Source organism: Ochotona curzoniae, unplaced genomic scaffold, assembly GCF_017591425.1.
Source record: "Ochotona curzoniae isolate NIBS_2020 unplaced genomic scaffold, NIBS_Ocur_1.0 contig_1014, whole genome shotgun sequence".
Lineage (NCBI taxonomy): Eukaryota > Metazoa > Chordata > Mammalia > Lagomorpha > Ochotonidae > Ochotona > Ochotona curzoniae.
This window is the reverse complement of record NW_024464920.1, coordinates 48,980,871-48,994,358: the sequence shown is the minus strand read 5'-3', so window position 1 is coordinate 48,994,358 and position 13,488 is coordinate 48,980,871. Positions and strand designations below refer to the sequence as shown.

Below are 13,488 nucleotides of genomic sequence, written 5' to 3'. Positions count from 1 at the left end.
GGTGGGTGTAGGTCACAAACAGGGATCTGGATGGGAAGTGAAGCAACAGGAATCCGAACCGGAGTCTAGATAGGATCCCGGCACAGGCATCCCAAGGATTTAGCCAGAAGGCTAAACGGGCCGGGCCTGCATTCCAATTCTTAAATAAACAAATAATAAAAGAATTAAAAACGATACCCAGGGCAAAGGGACTGACCTGCCCCCTCGGGAGGGTCAGTGGGTTGGGCCACACTCGAGTCCCGCCCCCCGCCTCGTTCTCACCCTCGCCCCGCCCCTCAGGGCTCTGCCCCGCCCCCGTCCCGCCCTCTCGCTTCCTGATCCAATCAGGCTCTCCGTTCTGCGCCGGCCGCGCCCTGCCACGCCCCTCGCCGCTTTGGGCACGCCCTCGTGCGTGCGGCGCTATAAGGTCCGGCTTGGGCGAGAATCCGCCCGGCGCTCGGAGCTGCAGCCATGGCGGTCTGCACGGAGGGCGCGCGCAGGAGGGAGCGCATCCTCTGCCTGTTTGACGTGGACGGGACCCTCACGCCGGCTCGCCAGGTAAGGCCCGGACGGCCGCAAGCTCCCTTCGTGACACTCGGAAGCCGAGCGTGCGGCCTCCGCGCGGTGACCGCGGAGAGCCCGGGAGCTGCGTATGGGATGCACGCGCGAACGGGGGCCGCCCACCCGAGTGACGGGGTCCTGTGCCCCCGGAGCGCCTGCCCGGGAGCTGTGGGGCAGGAGGCCGGCCAGCTCCTCCCCTCCGCCAGAGGCTCCTGCACGGCGAGGCCTGGCTGGCCAGCCGGCCCCGGTTCCACCCCACTGGAGCCGTGAGACGCGCCTGTGGACGGGGTTCCCGGCACGACTCGGTGCGCGCCCGGGCCTGGAGTCGCCATCTGGTGGAGACCGGCGTCTCAGAGCCACCCTACCTGGGCTTGGGGCGAGTTCACCCACTTTACCTTGTACCCCTCAGTCGGGGGAGACACCCAGGACCGTTTTGCTAATGGGTTTAAATGCCTCGACCACTTGGAAGTGAGAAGCCCACGGCCTCTCTGGTGCTGGTGAGGTCACCGGAGCACGGTGGTCCAACCCCACACTCACTGTCTTCGCTTTTTAGTGATTGGAAAATCAGATTTACAGAGAAGGAAACACGCGCTGGCTTACTCCCCAAGTGCCTAGGAGCTTCCTCTGGGCCTCCCACGTGGGTGCAGGGTCCCAAGGCCCTGGGCTGTTCTTAACTGCTTTCCCAGGCCACAAGCAGGGAGCTGGGGAAGCAGGACTGCTGGGACAGAAACTGGCACCCATGTGAGATCTCAGTGCGTGCAAGGTGAGGAGGATTTTAGTCACTAGGCTATCGCACTGGGCCCTAAAAATTATCACTTTTAAGATTTGTATGAGGACCCAGTTTGATGGATCAGTTGCTAAATCCTCACTTTGCAAGTGCCAGGATCCCGTATAGATACCAGTCCGTGTCCTGGCTGCTCCCCTTCCCTTCCAGCTCTCTGTGGCCTGGGTCAGTGGTAGAGGACGGCTCTGCACCCAGTTCACTCCCCAAGTGGCCACAACAGCCATGACTGAACTGATCTGAAGGCAGGAGCCAGGAGTGTTCTCTGGCTCTCCCATGTGGGAGACTTGGGCCGTGCTCTGCTGGCTTCTCAGGCACATTAGCCAGCAACTGGATCTGAAGTGGAGCAGCCAGGACTCGAACCTGCACCCGTATGGGATGCTGTGACTTAATCCGTCATGCCACAACACTGCCTGCAAAAGTTAATTCTTAATGATGCCAGTACATGCTGCTGCTGTTAGGGTGATTAGAGACTTTTAGTTCAGGCAGAGTTTTATTAGGGAAGAAGATCTAATCGGTGGGACTGCTCCCACATGGTGGGCTTTTGTACATCTTAGGCGTGGGGGGCTGGGAGAAGGCGGCCGCTCTGGATTTGACACGTAGCAAGTGACCCGCCGTCACTCGTGCTGGGCTGAGGTGAGGCCTGAGTGGCTCCTGTCTGGCATTCGAGTTGTTCCTGGGATCCGGGATGATCCGCCATGGCCTCCCTCACTCTGCTGCAGGCCAGTGTCCTTTGTCCAACCTAACACCTGTGAGGACAGGAACAAACAGAAGGCCGAAGTGTCCCCGGCCCAGTCAGGACCCCAGGGCTGTACGCAGTGTGTGCTGTGGTCTCGCTCCAGACTTGACCAGTGCCCAAATGGGATGCCAGTGCTTGCAGGTAGAGGATTAAACTGGTAAGCCATTCCACCAGCCCCAGCAACCTGCTTGAATGAATCTTAGCAGGTCTTGGGACCCACAGTGGTTGGAGGAGAAAATTGCCTTAATCTGTGTACCTGTAGGCGTGTTTGTTGTTCCCCGATGGTCAAGCCTATAGTTGTTACAATGTTGCGTTCTTATAAAACACCCCTTTGCCCGGTACCTGGGCGCTGGGCGCATGCCTGCACCAGCCAGCGTTCGGCCAGGAGCTCCGTCCAGCTCTCCCACAGCACCAGGGCCGTCTTCCACTGTTCCCCAGGCACGTTAGCAGGAGACTAGACTGAAGGCAGGGTGACTGTAAGGGAACTCCAGTATGGGATGGACCGTCCAGGCAGCAGCTGAACCCACTGCCCTGCGAACATCACGCACTGGAGCAGATACGGAAATGCATGAAAACATGGAGTTGAGATTATCTTTTTTTTTCCCCCTTGGGAGTAAATTTTCCATTTCCGAGCATTCGTTTTTAAATATATAATTATTTTACTTTTGCTGATGTTTCTGTAGTTGCCCATGTGAACCACTGGTTAGGATGGAAAGGGACAAGGAACCTTGTGTTTGCCTCCGATCCAAGGAGAAAGTGGGAGAAAGTGCACGTTCTCAGAGAGGGCTGAGCCGAGGTCAGCTGGAACCCTCTGTCTCTCCCACCCCCAATCTGTAGAAGATCGACCCCGAGGTGGCTGCCTTCCTCCAGAAGCTGCGGAGCCGGGTACAGATTGGCGTGGTGGGTGGCTCCGACTACTCCAAGATCGCTGAGCAGCTGGGCGACGGGGATGAAGGTAGGAGGCACCGCCCAAGGCTCTTGTAGGGCAGAGGAGGCGAGGAAGGGGAGAAGGGACAGCCAGAGGACTCCTGCCACAAGCCACCTTGCAGGGAGCACCTCCTGCCCACTCCTGAGCACTGTGCTGGGCTCTAGAGAAGGTCCAGTGGGATCCACTCCCACCACCTCCACGGCTTTGGCAGTAAGCTACCACCTGCTGTGAATCACACACACACACTAACTGCTTCCTTTAACTCCTTCCAGTCCCATGGTCCACTACCCCACTGGTAGTGGGTAGTCGCATGGCACCGAGAGCCCCTCTCTGGCTCTTTCACAGCCAGTGCCTTCAGTGCCTCAAACCAGAAACTTTCTCCATTTCCCCTTTTCCCTACCGCCTTGTTCATGCCATCAGCGAGTCCCCACATGGCTCAGTCTCTATGTTCCCCAGCCCCACGATGGCCAGGTGACCACCTGCCACAGCCCCTGGCAGAGTACCCTCCCTCCACTTCCCACTGTACCCACCCCAGTGGCTCCTGGCAGCTGGGATGAAGACTCTGCCTTCCTGGAGCAGGAGCACAAAATGTTGGGAAGTGTGGAAGCGAAGCCTGTGTCCCCAAGGGCGGAGAGCGGAGGTGCCACCCTCTGCTGGGTGTCCAGGGAAGGAGCTGGATCCCGATGGTGTGTTGGGGGTGGGGAGGGCCAAGAGAAGGGGGTGCAGGCTCAGGGATCTCCAGGAGCAGAGCCCTGGAGGTGTGACTGATTTGTTTGGAAGAAAACAAAGTTGCAGATGGAGAGCAGGCTGCAGATGCAGACTTGGGATGGAACAAGTGGGCTTTGAATGTGGGACAAACCAAGGAGTGTGGGCTTCTCTGCCCCTCCTGGTGGTCCCGGGCTCACAGTGGAACCTGCTGTTCTCCGCTTTCTTTCTCTGCTGTGATCCCCGAAGTGATCCAGAAGTTCGATTACGTGTTTGCCGAGAATGGGACAGTGCAGTATAAACACGGGCGGTTACTCTCCAAGCAGGTCAGTGGTCCCTGGGGGCTTAACCAGGGAGCCCAGTCATGGCACCTACTGCCCTGGGCTGGGATGCGCAGGCTGGGGCCCGTGGGTAGCCCAAGCTACACCCAGCCCTGTTTCCTTTATGTAGACCATCCAGAACCACCTGGGGGAGGAGCTGCTGCAAGACTTGATCAACTTCTGCCTCAGCTACATGGCCCTGCTCAGACTGCCCAAGAAGCGGTGAGGTCCCAGCCCCGAGTCTAGGACCTCGGGGTAGTGGAGGCGGCAGGAACCAGCATGGGGGCATGGTGCCGAGGCTCACATAGAACCTGGGGACGCTCAGGCCCCACCTGTGGGTGGGTGGGTGGAGGTTCTTGCTTCTTGGAAGGTTGTAGGCTGCTGTGGGGCTGGGCTTGAGTTCTCCATCCCCCACCTCCTCCACCACCAGTGGCACGTTCATCGAGTTCCGGAACGGCATGCTGAACGTCTCACCCATTGGTCGCAGCTGCACCCTGGAGGAGCGGATCGAGTTCTCCGAACTGGATAAGGTGCCACGGGCTGTGTGACCTCGGCCACTGCCAGCTGAGCCTTGACTTTTCACTGGTGGGATGCAGTGGGGCCGGAGGGCGGTAGGGTCAACACCCTTTAGGGCATCATCCCATGCCGCTGTCACAGGCCGCATCTCCATCTTGGTGCCACTGAGGGACAGGAAGTGCCACCCTAGAGGTGCCAGGAGCAAGCCCTCCCCCATGGCTCCCCATTGCCAGCTGCACGGCAACCCAGCCCCGATGGGGCTGCCTGGCCCTGGCCTCTTCGGCCCCCTCCCCGTACTCCCCACATTCCTCTTCCTTTCGCTGGAACTCACCAAGGCCCTCTCGCCTTTGACACACACGCAGCTTGTCACCGCTGCCGTCGGGTCCCCCGTTGGAGCACGTTGGTCCGTCTACACTTTTTCCCACGGCTCCATCTAGCCGTTCCCGCTTCTGCCTGCCCAGGCAATGGCCTCCTTGCTGGGTCAAGACAGAACTGGCAGCCTACTGCTCATAGCTGGACCCTCCGCCCGCAGCACGCTTCTCCTTTCAAGCCTGCTCTGACGTCACCTTCCTCGTGGGGCCCTTCTGACCCCCCCTTGGTTGTTGCTCCCCTGCATCTTGCTCCTCTCCCCCAGGAGTAGCTGTCACCACCTTGGGAGACACTGAATCATTTCCATTTTTATATGTGAAAGGTAGAAAGACAGACATATCTCCCATCTACTCATTCACTCCCCTCATATCCTCAGCAGCCAGGGCTTGGGCCAGGCCAAAGCTCGGAGCTTGGGACTCAGAGCTGGGGCTCCCATGTCAGCGGCAGGGACCCAAAGACTGAAACAGCCACCTGCTCCCTGGGTGTACATTAACAGAAAACCAGATTCTAGAATCTGAAGTAGAGCAAGATTACAACTGGAGGCATTCTGCTATGGGGCATGGGTAACCCGAGTGGCGTCTTAAAGTCAGGGTTACAGAGAGGAGGGAGGTACTTGGAGAGCCAGCGCTGGCCCACATAGAGGCCAGGAGCCAGGAGTTTCAAGTCTCCCACACGGGTGGCAGGTGTCCAAGCATTTGGATCTTCCTCCACTGCTTTCCCCAGGCCACTAGCAGGGAGCTGGATGGGAAGTAGAACATCTGGGACTCAAACCTGTGCTCCTATGGGATGCTGGTGCTTAACCTGCTAGGCCATGGGGTTGGCCCCTCTTTCTGAGTGTCAGCGACAGCAGGGCAGGGATTGGTGAGTGCTGTGCTGTGACTTGCTGGCTGCAGGATGCCCTGAGCCTCACACAGCACCTGCTCAGGGCATGTTTTCCGGAGGAAGGTCAGCGGCTGCTCCCAGGTGTATGAATGAGGAAACCAAGGCAGGAGGAAATGAACGAGGTCGCTGAGAGAGTGAATTGCAAAGTCAAGGTTTCATTCTAGCATTTCCTCTCTGATGTCTCCCTGGCGGGAGGGGGAAGGACTAAACCCCAGTACTACCAACACTGCCACCCTGTGCCCAGGCTGGTGCCCAGGCTGGTAGACAGCGGCCACAGGCATGGGGACGTCTCTTGCTGGGGTGGCTAAAGTTGACCTCTGCTGTGGCTGGCGTGGTGGTGCAAGGGGTTCAGCCACCACTTACAATGCTGGCACTCTGTATGAGCACCTGTTCCAGTTTGGCTCCCTGCTAACTCCTGGGAAGGCAGGAGCCCCTGGCACTGCCATAGGAGTCCTCACTCCTGACATTGGCCCGGCCCAGCCCAGCATGGCAGGCTTCCTGTTTCTCCCTCTTTCTCTGTAACTCTGCCTTTCAAATAAGCCAGTAGCCCTTCACCAAGAGCCCATCCCCCGTGCAGCAGTGACTCCTCAGGCCTTGGACACCTCTGCTGGGGAGGCAGGACCCACCCACCTGCTAGAGATGCCAGGCCAAGCTCGCACAGTCCCCACTTGTGCTGCTCCTCAAGAGGGAGCCCTCTAGGACTTCATCCAGGAGATGGGTTCTGAGCGGTCAGGTGCAGGTTTGCCTGGGATCAGTGCTACAAAGCACAGCAGCCTAACCTGCAGCTCAAGCGGCCTGCCTTGGAGGTCTCAGAGGTGGGAGTCCTTGGTGGCTCCTGGTGGCTCAGGAAATGCTCAGACTGCCCCTCCAGGCCGTATGGGAGTTGCGTTTTCTGCCAAGTGATGCTTGCTGGCCACAGAAGCTAAGGGCTGCTTGCACATCCAGCTGTTCCTCCAGGCACAGCCTGGCTGTTCCCCTAGCTGGCCTCTAACAGGGACAGGCCCAGCGGTGACTGCTCCCCACCCCCGTACCACTCCATGTTGCTGCCAGAGTTCCCAGGTCTGATCAGAGGCTGCAGGCCCTGCCCAATCTAGCACGCAGAAAACACTCAACCAACAGCAAGTTGTTGCCATGACTCTGTGGCCATACCCGACCCCTGAACACCTGCTGCCGCCAGTCACAGCTCCTCTCCTGCTCCCAGCGCCTCATGCCCACCTCTGGCATCTAGCCACTGCTGTGTGCTGTGTGGAGCTGGGCAGGGCACAAGGCCACCTCTGCTCCCAGGCCACCTTCTGAATGATCATCCATCCCCGCACACAGGTGGGATCTGGGACTAAATGTTGAGTCACAGGCCTTCCAGGCCTTAGCATGCCATACCACTGAGCTGGATGACCTTGAACAAGGCCCAGTCCTCTGAGCCTCTGGATGGTGTGGGTCCTCCGGGTTGGGTGCCCAGCATGGGGCCTCCCCTCTGGGGCCCCCAAGCTTCAGTGTGCTCCCCCCCCCCCCACAGAAGGAGAGAATCCGGGAGAAGTTTGTGGAAGCCTTGAAGACAGAGTTTGCTGGCAAGGGGCTGAGGTTCTCCCGAGGTAAGCCTGCCCTGCTGCAGGCACGTGGCCCAGCTGCTTCAGCGGGATTCGTCCCAGCCCAAGGCAGGGAGCCAGCCCGCGGCCTGCCCCATGCCTGCTTCATCTCCCTTGACTTCTCTCCCAGTCCCAAGCCCAGTCTACCAGTAAGTCCAAAGGCACCATGTCCACCACCTCTGCTGGCCTTGCGTCCCACAGACACGTGACCTGACACAGCCAGCGTCCCAGCCCATCTCAGCTGATTGCCCAGGAGCCAGGGGGAGACCCTCTGTTATGTCTGGGTCCTGCTGGGAGCCTGAGGCCCTGAGCCCTGATGACTCTCAGGTCCTCCCGGTATCACCCCTCCAGCAATCCCCCCTGATTGTTGCTGGGTCACCTCCAGGTCTCCCACCTGATCTGTAATTTTCCCCAAGGGTCCCGTGTCCCCCAAGAGTGGCGCTAAGTAGGCTTTGCCCAAGCTCACCTTCCCAGGCCGCCCTGGCCACCTTATCGACCTCTCCCAGGAGGGAGTCACAGCCCCGCCCCTTCCACAGGAGGCATGATCAGCTTCGACATCTTCCCCGAGGGCTGGGACAAGCGCTGCTGCCTGGACAGCCTGGACCAGGACACCTTCGACACCATCCACTTCTTCGGGAATGAGACCAGCCCTGTGAGTGTGACCCCATCCGGGTGCCCCGGCCCAGGGCATGACCAGGAGCAGAGGAGACAGAATGAACCTCCCCGGGGCTCCCGGAGAGCAGCCAGTGCACCAGGCCATCATTCTCAGGCCTGAAGGTCCAGAGAGGGCTGGCACTGGGGGGACAGGAGGAGCGTCAGCTTTGCAGGAGCCGGTGTGGGAGGGGTCTCCATGTCCAGGGTGGGGGGGGTGGATGGCCTCCAACCCCCAGAGCCTCCTGCAGGTGTCACTAACTCCAGGCCTTCCTCACAGGGTGGGAATGACTTTGAGATCTACGCCGACCCCCGCACCGTTGGCCATAGTGTGGTCTCGCCCCAGGACACGGTGCAGCGATGCCGAGAGCTTTTCTTCCCAGAGACGGCGCATGAGGTGTGACCCCGGCCCCCACGGTGACTTCCAGAACGCTCTGCCTAGACCCACAGAGAGCCCACCCCTGGGGTTGGATGGGCGGCTCGAACGTCCCCTTCGCTCTGGCCCAGGACACCTGCCACGAGGTCCACTAGATGGGACCAGGGTCTGCATGGACAACCGTCCCCAGCCAGACGGCCCCTGCGCAGGACCAGCTCCCAGCCTCCACCCCAATGGCCCTGGCCACAGCTGCTGCTTGTACAGGCTCCTGTCCATGCTGGGAGATGGCATGGACAAGCGTCAGTGTGACGAGGAGCCTGCCCCGCCTGCCGACTGTCCCGGGCAGATAGCGGAGGGGGTACGGTGTGTATTCAGAGAACTTTCTGTCCTCTATATTAAACCCACAGCGAGGCACGTAGTCCAAGTCTGAATGGATGCTGAGCACACACTGGTCACCACCCTGGAGGCACAGGGCCAGTGGGGGGATAGGGAGACAGTGCCTCGGACCAGGTGACACCAGAAGTCTTCCACCCTAACATGGGGGGCCCTGGAGCCCTCAACAAGGGCCGGTTCAGTGATACTTCCCCAGCCGCAACCTCCAGGGCCCCCAGACAAATGGTGACTCCGGGCCATCGTGGGTCACAGTTGAGAGTTTATTGCCAGTGTTGGGGAGGGAGACGCCAGGAGGGTTTCTCACCAGACACTGCAGGGACTAAGTGGGCAGAGAGCTGCTATCTCCACTTCCTGCTGCCAGCTGGGCTCCACCCCACCCCCTGGTAAGCTCCCCTGTTGTAGCTGCCTTGCCAGGGGTCCCAGGGGTCCCAGGGGCCCTTGTTCCAGACATGCCTTGCTGGAAAAGCCCCACTCAGAGCTGCGATGAGGCTGGGTCCATGCCAGCTGGGGCTCTACTCTGCTAGCAGGGGTGGGAACAGGTGCTCTGCCTTGGGTCCCAGGGCGCCACCAAGGCCAAATAAGCCCCCCAGCCAGCCACTGACCCTCCTATGCTTGGCATTAGAGTCCCAGTTCTACCCAGATGAGGACTTGGAGTGCCACCATCCCCGGAGGCCCTCCTTAGAGCTCATGACCCACCCCCATTCCTTACTTCCTCCAAGTGTTAAGCTCTCGAGAAGAGGGATGGTGGGCAGGGCCCAGCCCAGCCCTCTGGCCTGCGAGGGGCTGCGAGTGAAAGGGGGAGCTGTCATCTGGGACAAAGAGGAGGGCAGTGCCCCAGCAATGGTGCCCTAGGTGGAGGGTCATGCCTGGGTGCCTAGGCCTGGCCCTGCCTTGCTGTGTCCTTCATCACAGCAACTTCAGAGGTCACCAGGGCCAGGCACCTGGCTGTAGGAATTGTGGGTAGGAAGGGGGGCTCCATCCCGGCAGGGCCCCCCACCTACTTGGGGGGAGAACATGAGCTGGGCTCGGCGCAGCCTTCGTGGGGCTCACAGGAGGGCCCTGTAGCCCCCCAGCCTGTCAGGTGTGCTGAAGTGAGGAGATCCCTGTCAGCCCCTGAGCACTTGCTGGCCTGGCTCGGAGGGGGAGCATCCACGGGAGACGCCGGCCATGGGGGAGGCCAGAGCTAGGGAAAGGGGTGGGAGGGGGAGGGTGTCGTGTGTATGCAGCAGCAGGGGAACAAGGAGAGACAGCAGACAGGCAGGCGGAGAAGGCAGGTCCAACAGCCTCCCCTCCACCCAGCTCCAGGCCAACTCACAGGACAGTCACAGGTCACGGGGTGGTGGAGGCACACACACACGGCCACGAGCACAGACGACAAACAGGTGCACAGTGGGGCATATGTGGAACCAGCTGCTGCCCACCTGCCCGCCCACCCTGTGGGCTGGCTCCCCCTCTCCCAACCTAAGAGCCCACAACCTGGCCGGACCACGTCTCGTGGGGCGTGTGGGGGGCCAGCTGGGTGAGCACCACCTCGACGGCCTGGAACTTCTGGTTCTTGGGTGGGATGGGGCACATCTTGTAGGTGACCTCATCGCCCTCCACCGGCACGTACTCGCCCTCGATGCTGGTGGGGGTGAGGGCAAGAGCGGTGTGAGAAGGGCTACACCCCACAATGCCACCGGGGCCTGGGCATGGCGTGGGGGACGATATGAAGCTTTGGCTCTCGGTAAGTAGGGATTTGAAGCAGCCCCAGGCCTCAGAAGTGGGTGGAGTCGAGCCTAGACCCACCTCCCCGTATCCCCTCAACTCCCAGCCGCGCTTCCTTGAGGGGCCAGAGGGGCCAGGAACACTCATCTCAGCAAGGAGAGATTGGAGAAGCACTGCTGGAGACAGGGCCCAGCCAAGAGCAGGGAGGGCTGACACTCACTCAGAGACGTGCACGAAGATGTCTTCAGAGCCGTTCTCGGGCGTGATGAACCCGTGGCCCTGTGAGCGCGAGAACTGCTTGCAGACGCCCTTGAACACAGGGCCGGCCGAGGCACGGGCTGTCCTGCAGAGGTGGGGAGTGGGGAGCGATTTGGACCAGAGCCTGGGGAGCCCCTCGCCTGGACCCCACCTACTGAGCCTGCCCAGCCCTCGCCCGGGCCCCACCTCCCAGTACCCCTGCCTGTATCACAGGCCATGAGGCTCAGGCTCAGAGAGCAGAACCTGCTCTGCCAGCCCCTCCTGGGGCAGCCCTCTGCACAGCCCCCTCCCTCCTGAGGCTGCGGGAGCCCACCCAGCCTGGGTGTGCCCTAGGCGGTGCCTTTGCTCAGTCCTCCCACTCTTCTCTGGGCCTGGCCTGGCCAGGCCTGGGAGCACAGACACTGGCCACAAACCCCCTGGCCAGGACCCCCCCACAAGTCCATGCCACCAGATGCCACTCAGCAACCCCTGCAGGCCTACGTCTGGCTTGTTCACCCCTCAAGGTTCGCTCCCCACGTAATGCTCCTTCTTGGTACCAGGTGGTGGGTACCACTCCTGTGCACCAGGCTGTCCTTTGTCTTACAGGGGCTGCCCCCTCCTGGGCTGAGGCCAAGGTCAGAGAGCCTCTGGTGAGGACAGGTACTCACGCTGAGTATGTTCTGGTCCGCTTGGTGGGCAGGGGGCTGGGCAGGTCTCGAAGAGACGTGCTGCCCCGCTCCCAGACCCTACTGCCTTCCCGGTGGAAGGGGAAGGTGGGCCACACGGGGGACTTGGGGGAGTGCAGCGGCGGCACCACCGGAGGTGACGTGGGCTCCGACGATGTCATGGTGGGGCCGACAGGAGAGCTTGGTGGGCTCTGGGGCCCAGGGGCCAGGGAAGGGCTGGGGTGGCCCTGCGGGCAGGGCCTGGCCTGGCCCTGCTCGGCAGCCTCGCCAGTCACGGGCTCCGTCTGGAAGAGAGAGGGGTGCAAGTGAGCGCCGCCACTTGGCCTTGAAGCTTGGTGGCTTCCCTGCCCATCCTCGGCCCTGCACCTGCACTGAGAGAGATGCACTGGAGAGAGAAGGGCCTGCACTTCCCATCACCATGAAACTGAGGCTTCTAGAAGAGACACAGCCTCACAGAGGGTCACAGAGGCAGTAGGAAGTGGGGGCGTTACACATCCACAGACATACGGGCAGCGGTGTCCGTCTGGCCATGCGGTAGGGCTACACTTGACCGTGAGAAGCTACTGACTCACACTGCAACCCAGACCAGCACTGAAAGCGTTATGCGGTGTGGAAGACGCCGACACACCCTCACCTGCGTCCATTCATGAGCAATGTCCACATGCCCGGGACGCAGGCAAGAGGTGCCCCGAGCCGGGGGGCAGCCAGGTGCAGAGAGGTGCCCAGGTGCAGAGTCTTCTCCTGGGGCCACAACTCTGCACACCTCCTGAAAACAACTCAATTACTCCCTGAACAGGTGAATGGCGTGCTGCGTGATTCATAGCTCCATAAAGCCGCTCCCCAAAAAAGATGGGCGGCCGTCACCCGAGATGACACAGCTGGGGGAAGCCCCACAGGCACGGCCCCGCAGCGCCTCCTGCGGTGGCCGCAGCGCCCTCCTTGGGCCAGGCCCCGCCTGCCTGCTCTCTCCTCGGGAACATGGCGACTTGGCCTCTCCAAGCCCTGGTGTGGTGCCTGGCGGTGACAGCCAGCGCTCTGAGGTCCTAGGGGGCGGAGCCCAGGCAGCCCGCAGCGGTTACCAGGGAGACACAGGCTCCTCCCTCAGTCGCTCCTGCCTGGCAGGTGCTCCAGGCCTCCTCCAGAGCAGGCAGTGGGGGAGGAGGATACACCCAGGAACCAGGGGGCCTCCCCTTGCCTTGCCCTCCCCCATGACAGACCCTGGAAGTGGTCGGGAGACCAGAGAGCAGAGGGCGGTAGGCAGGACAGCCACTGCAGCTTGCCTCTGGCGGTGTGTGTGTGGGGAGGGCCTGGGCAGGAGGGCAGCATCCAGAGACAGGGCGGTGTGGCCCTGCACCTCACTTGGCCTCAGCTTCCTCAGCCGGAGAATGGGCCTTCTGAGAGCCACCCCTCTATGTCACCTCCACTTCAGATGTGGAAGCTGCCCCCACACAGCTGGGAAATGACCAAGCTGAGATGTGCTTACTCAGTGCGTTCCTGTGAGGACAACAAATGTTGCTCCCTGTTCTGCCAGAGAACTCCCCCTGAGCACTGGTCCAGGCAGTAAGCTCCCCAGCTCTTATCACAGCAGCCTGCCTGGAAGCGGAGGGTTCAGGGCAGCAGTGAAGGGTCCACCTGTGACCAGGCAGCTCCCAGCCAGCCACGCTCTTCATCCTCCTTGTTCCTCTGTGATTCTGCAGGTGAGGGGGTGTGGACATAACATGGGGCCTCCAGGAGGTGTGATGGCCACCCCGGATGGAGGCACGGCCACCTCGGCCACTGACGACAGCCCAGGCACCTTCTCAGTTCTGCCATATAACACGTGGCTGTCATGAGCCTCTCTTGACTGTCAAAGTTCCACTCAGCCCCAGGGAAGGTCAAGGAGAGTGAGCAGGCTCGACCTCTCCAAGCTGTGTGGCCAGGGGGCTGCACCTTTGCCTCGGGCTGCAGTGACTCATGGTGACTAAGGAAGGCCAGTCCAGCTCCAAGGCTGTTACAAACACACACTGGGGACATGTACCCCAAGGTGACATTCCCCAGTTCACGTTCAGCAAAAACAAATCACAGCAACGCACACA

The 13,488-nt window shown here is 61.0% G+C and overlaps 2 protein-coding genes across 2 annotated transcripts; one reads left to right on the top strand and one right to left on the bottom strand.

Moving 5' to 3' along the window:
- Positions 1–424: 424 nt before the first annotated feature.
- Positions 425–8,805, top strand: PMM1 (phosphomannomutase 1). Its single transcript, XM_040991292.1, has 9 exons — positions 425–537; positions 2,898–3,015; positions 3,943–4,019; positions 4,144–4,235; positions 4,444–4,543; positions 7,294–7,369; positions 7,900–8,015; positions 8,295–8,411; positions 8,522–8,805. Exons 1-9 carry the CDS (start codon positions 451–453, stop codon positions 8,543–8,545), a joined length of 807 nt encoding a protein of 268 aa, XP_040847226.1. The 5' UTR covers positions 425–450; the 3' UTR covers positions 8,546–8,805.
- Positions 8,806–10,244: 1,439 nt separating this feature from the next.
- On the bottom strand, positions 10,245–11,944 carry CSDC2 (cold shock domain containing C2). Its single transcript, XM_040988279.1, has 4 exons — positions 11,921–11,944; positions 11,396–11,697; positions 10,711–10,833; positions 10,245–10,407 (listed from the first exon to the last, which is right to left on the bottom strand). Exons 1-4 carry the CDS (start codon positions 11,942–11,944, stop codon positions 10,245–10,247), a joined length of 612 nt encoding a protein of 203 aa, XP_040844213.1.
- Positions 11,945–13,488: the final 1,544 nt, after the last annotated feature.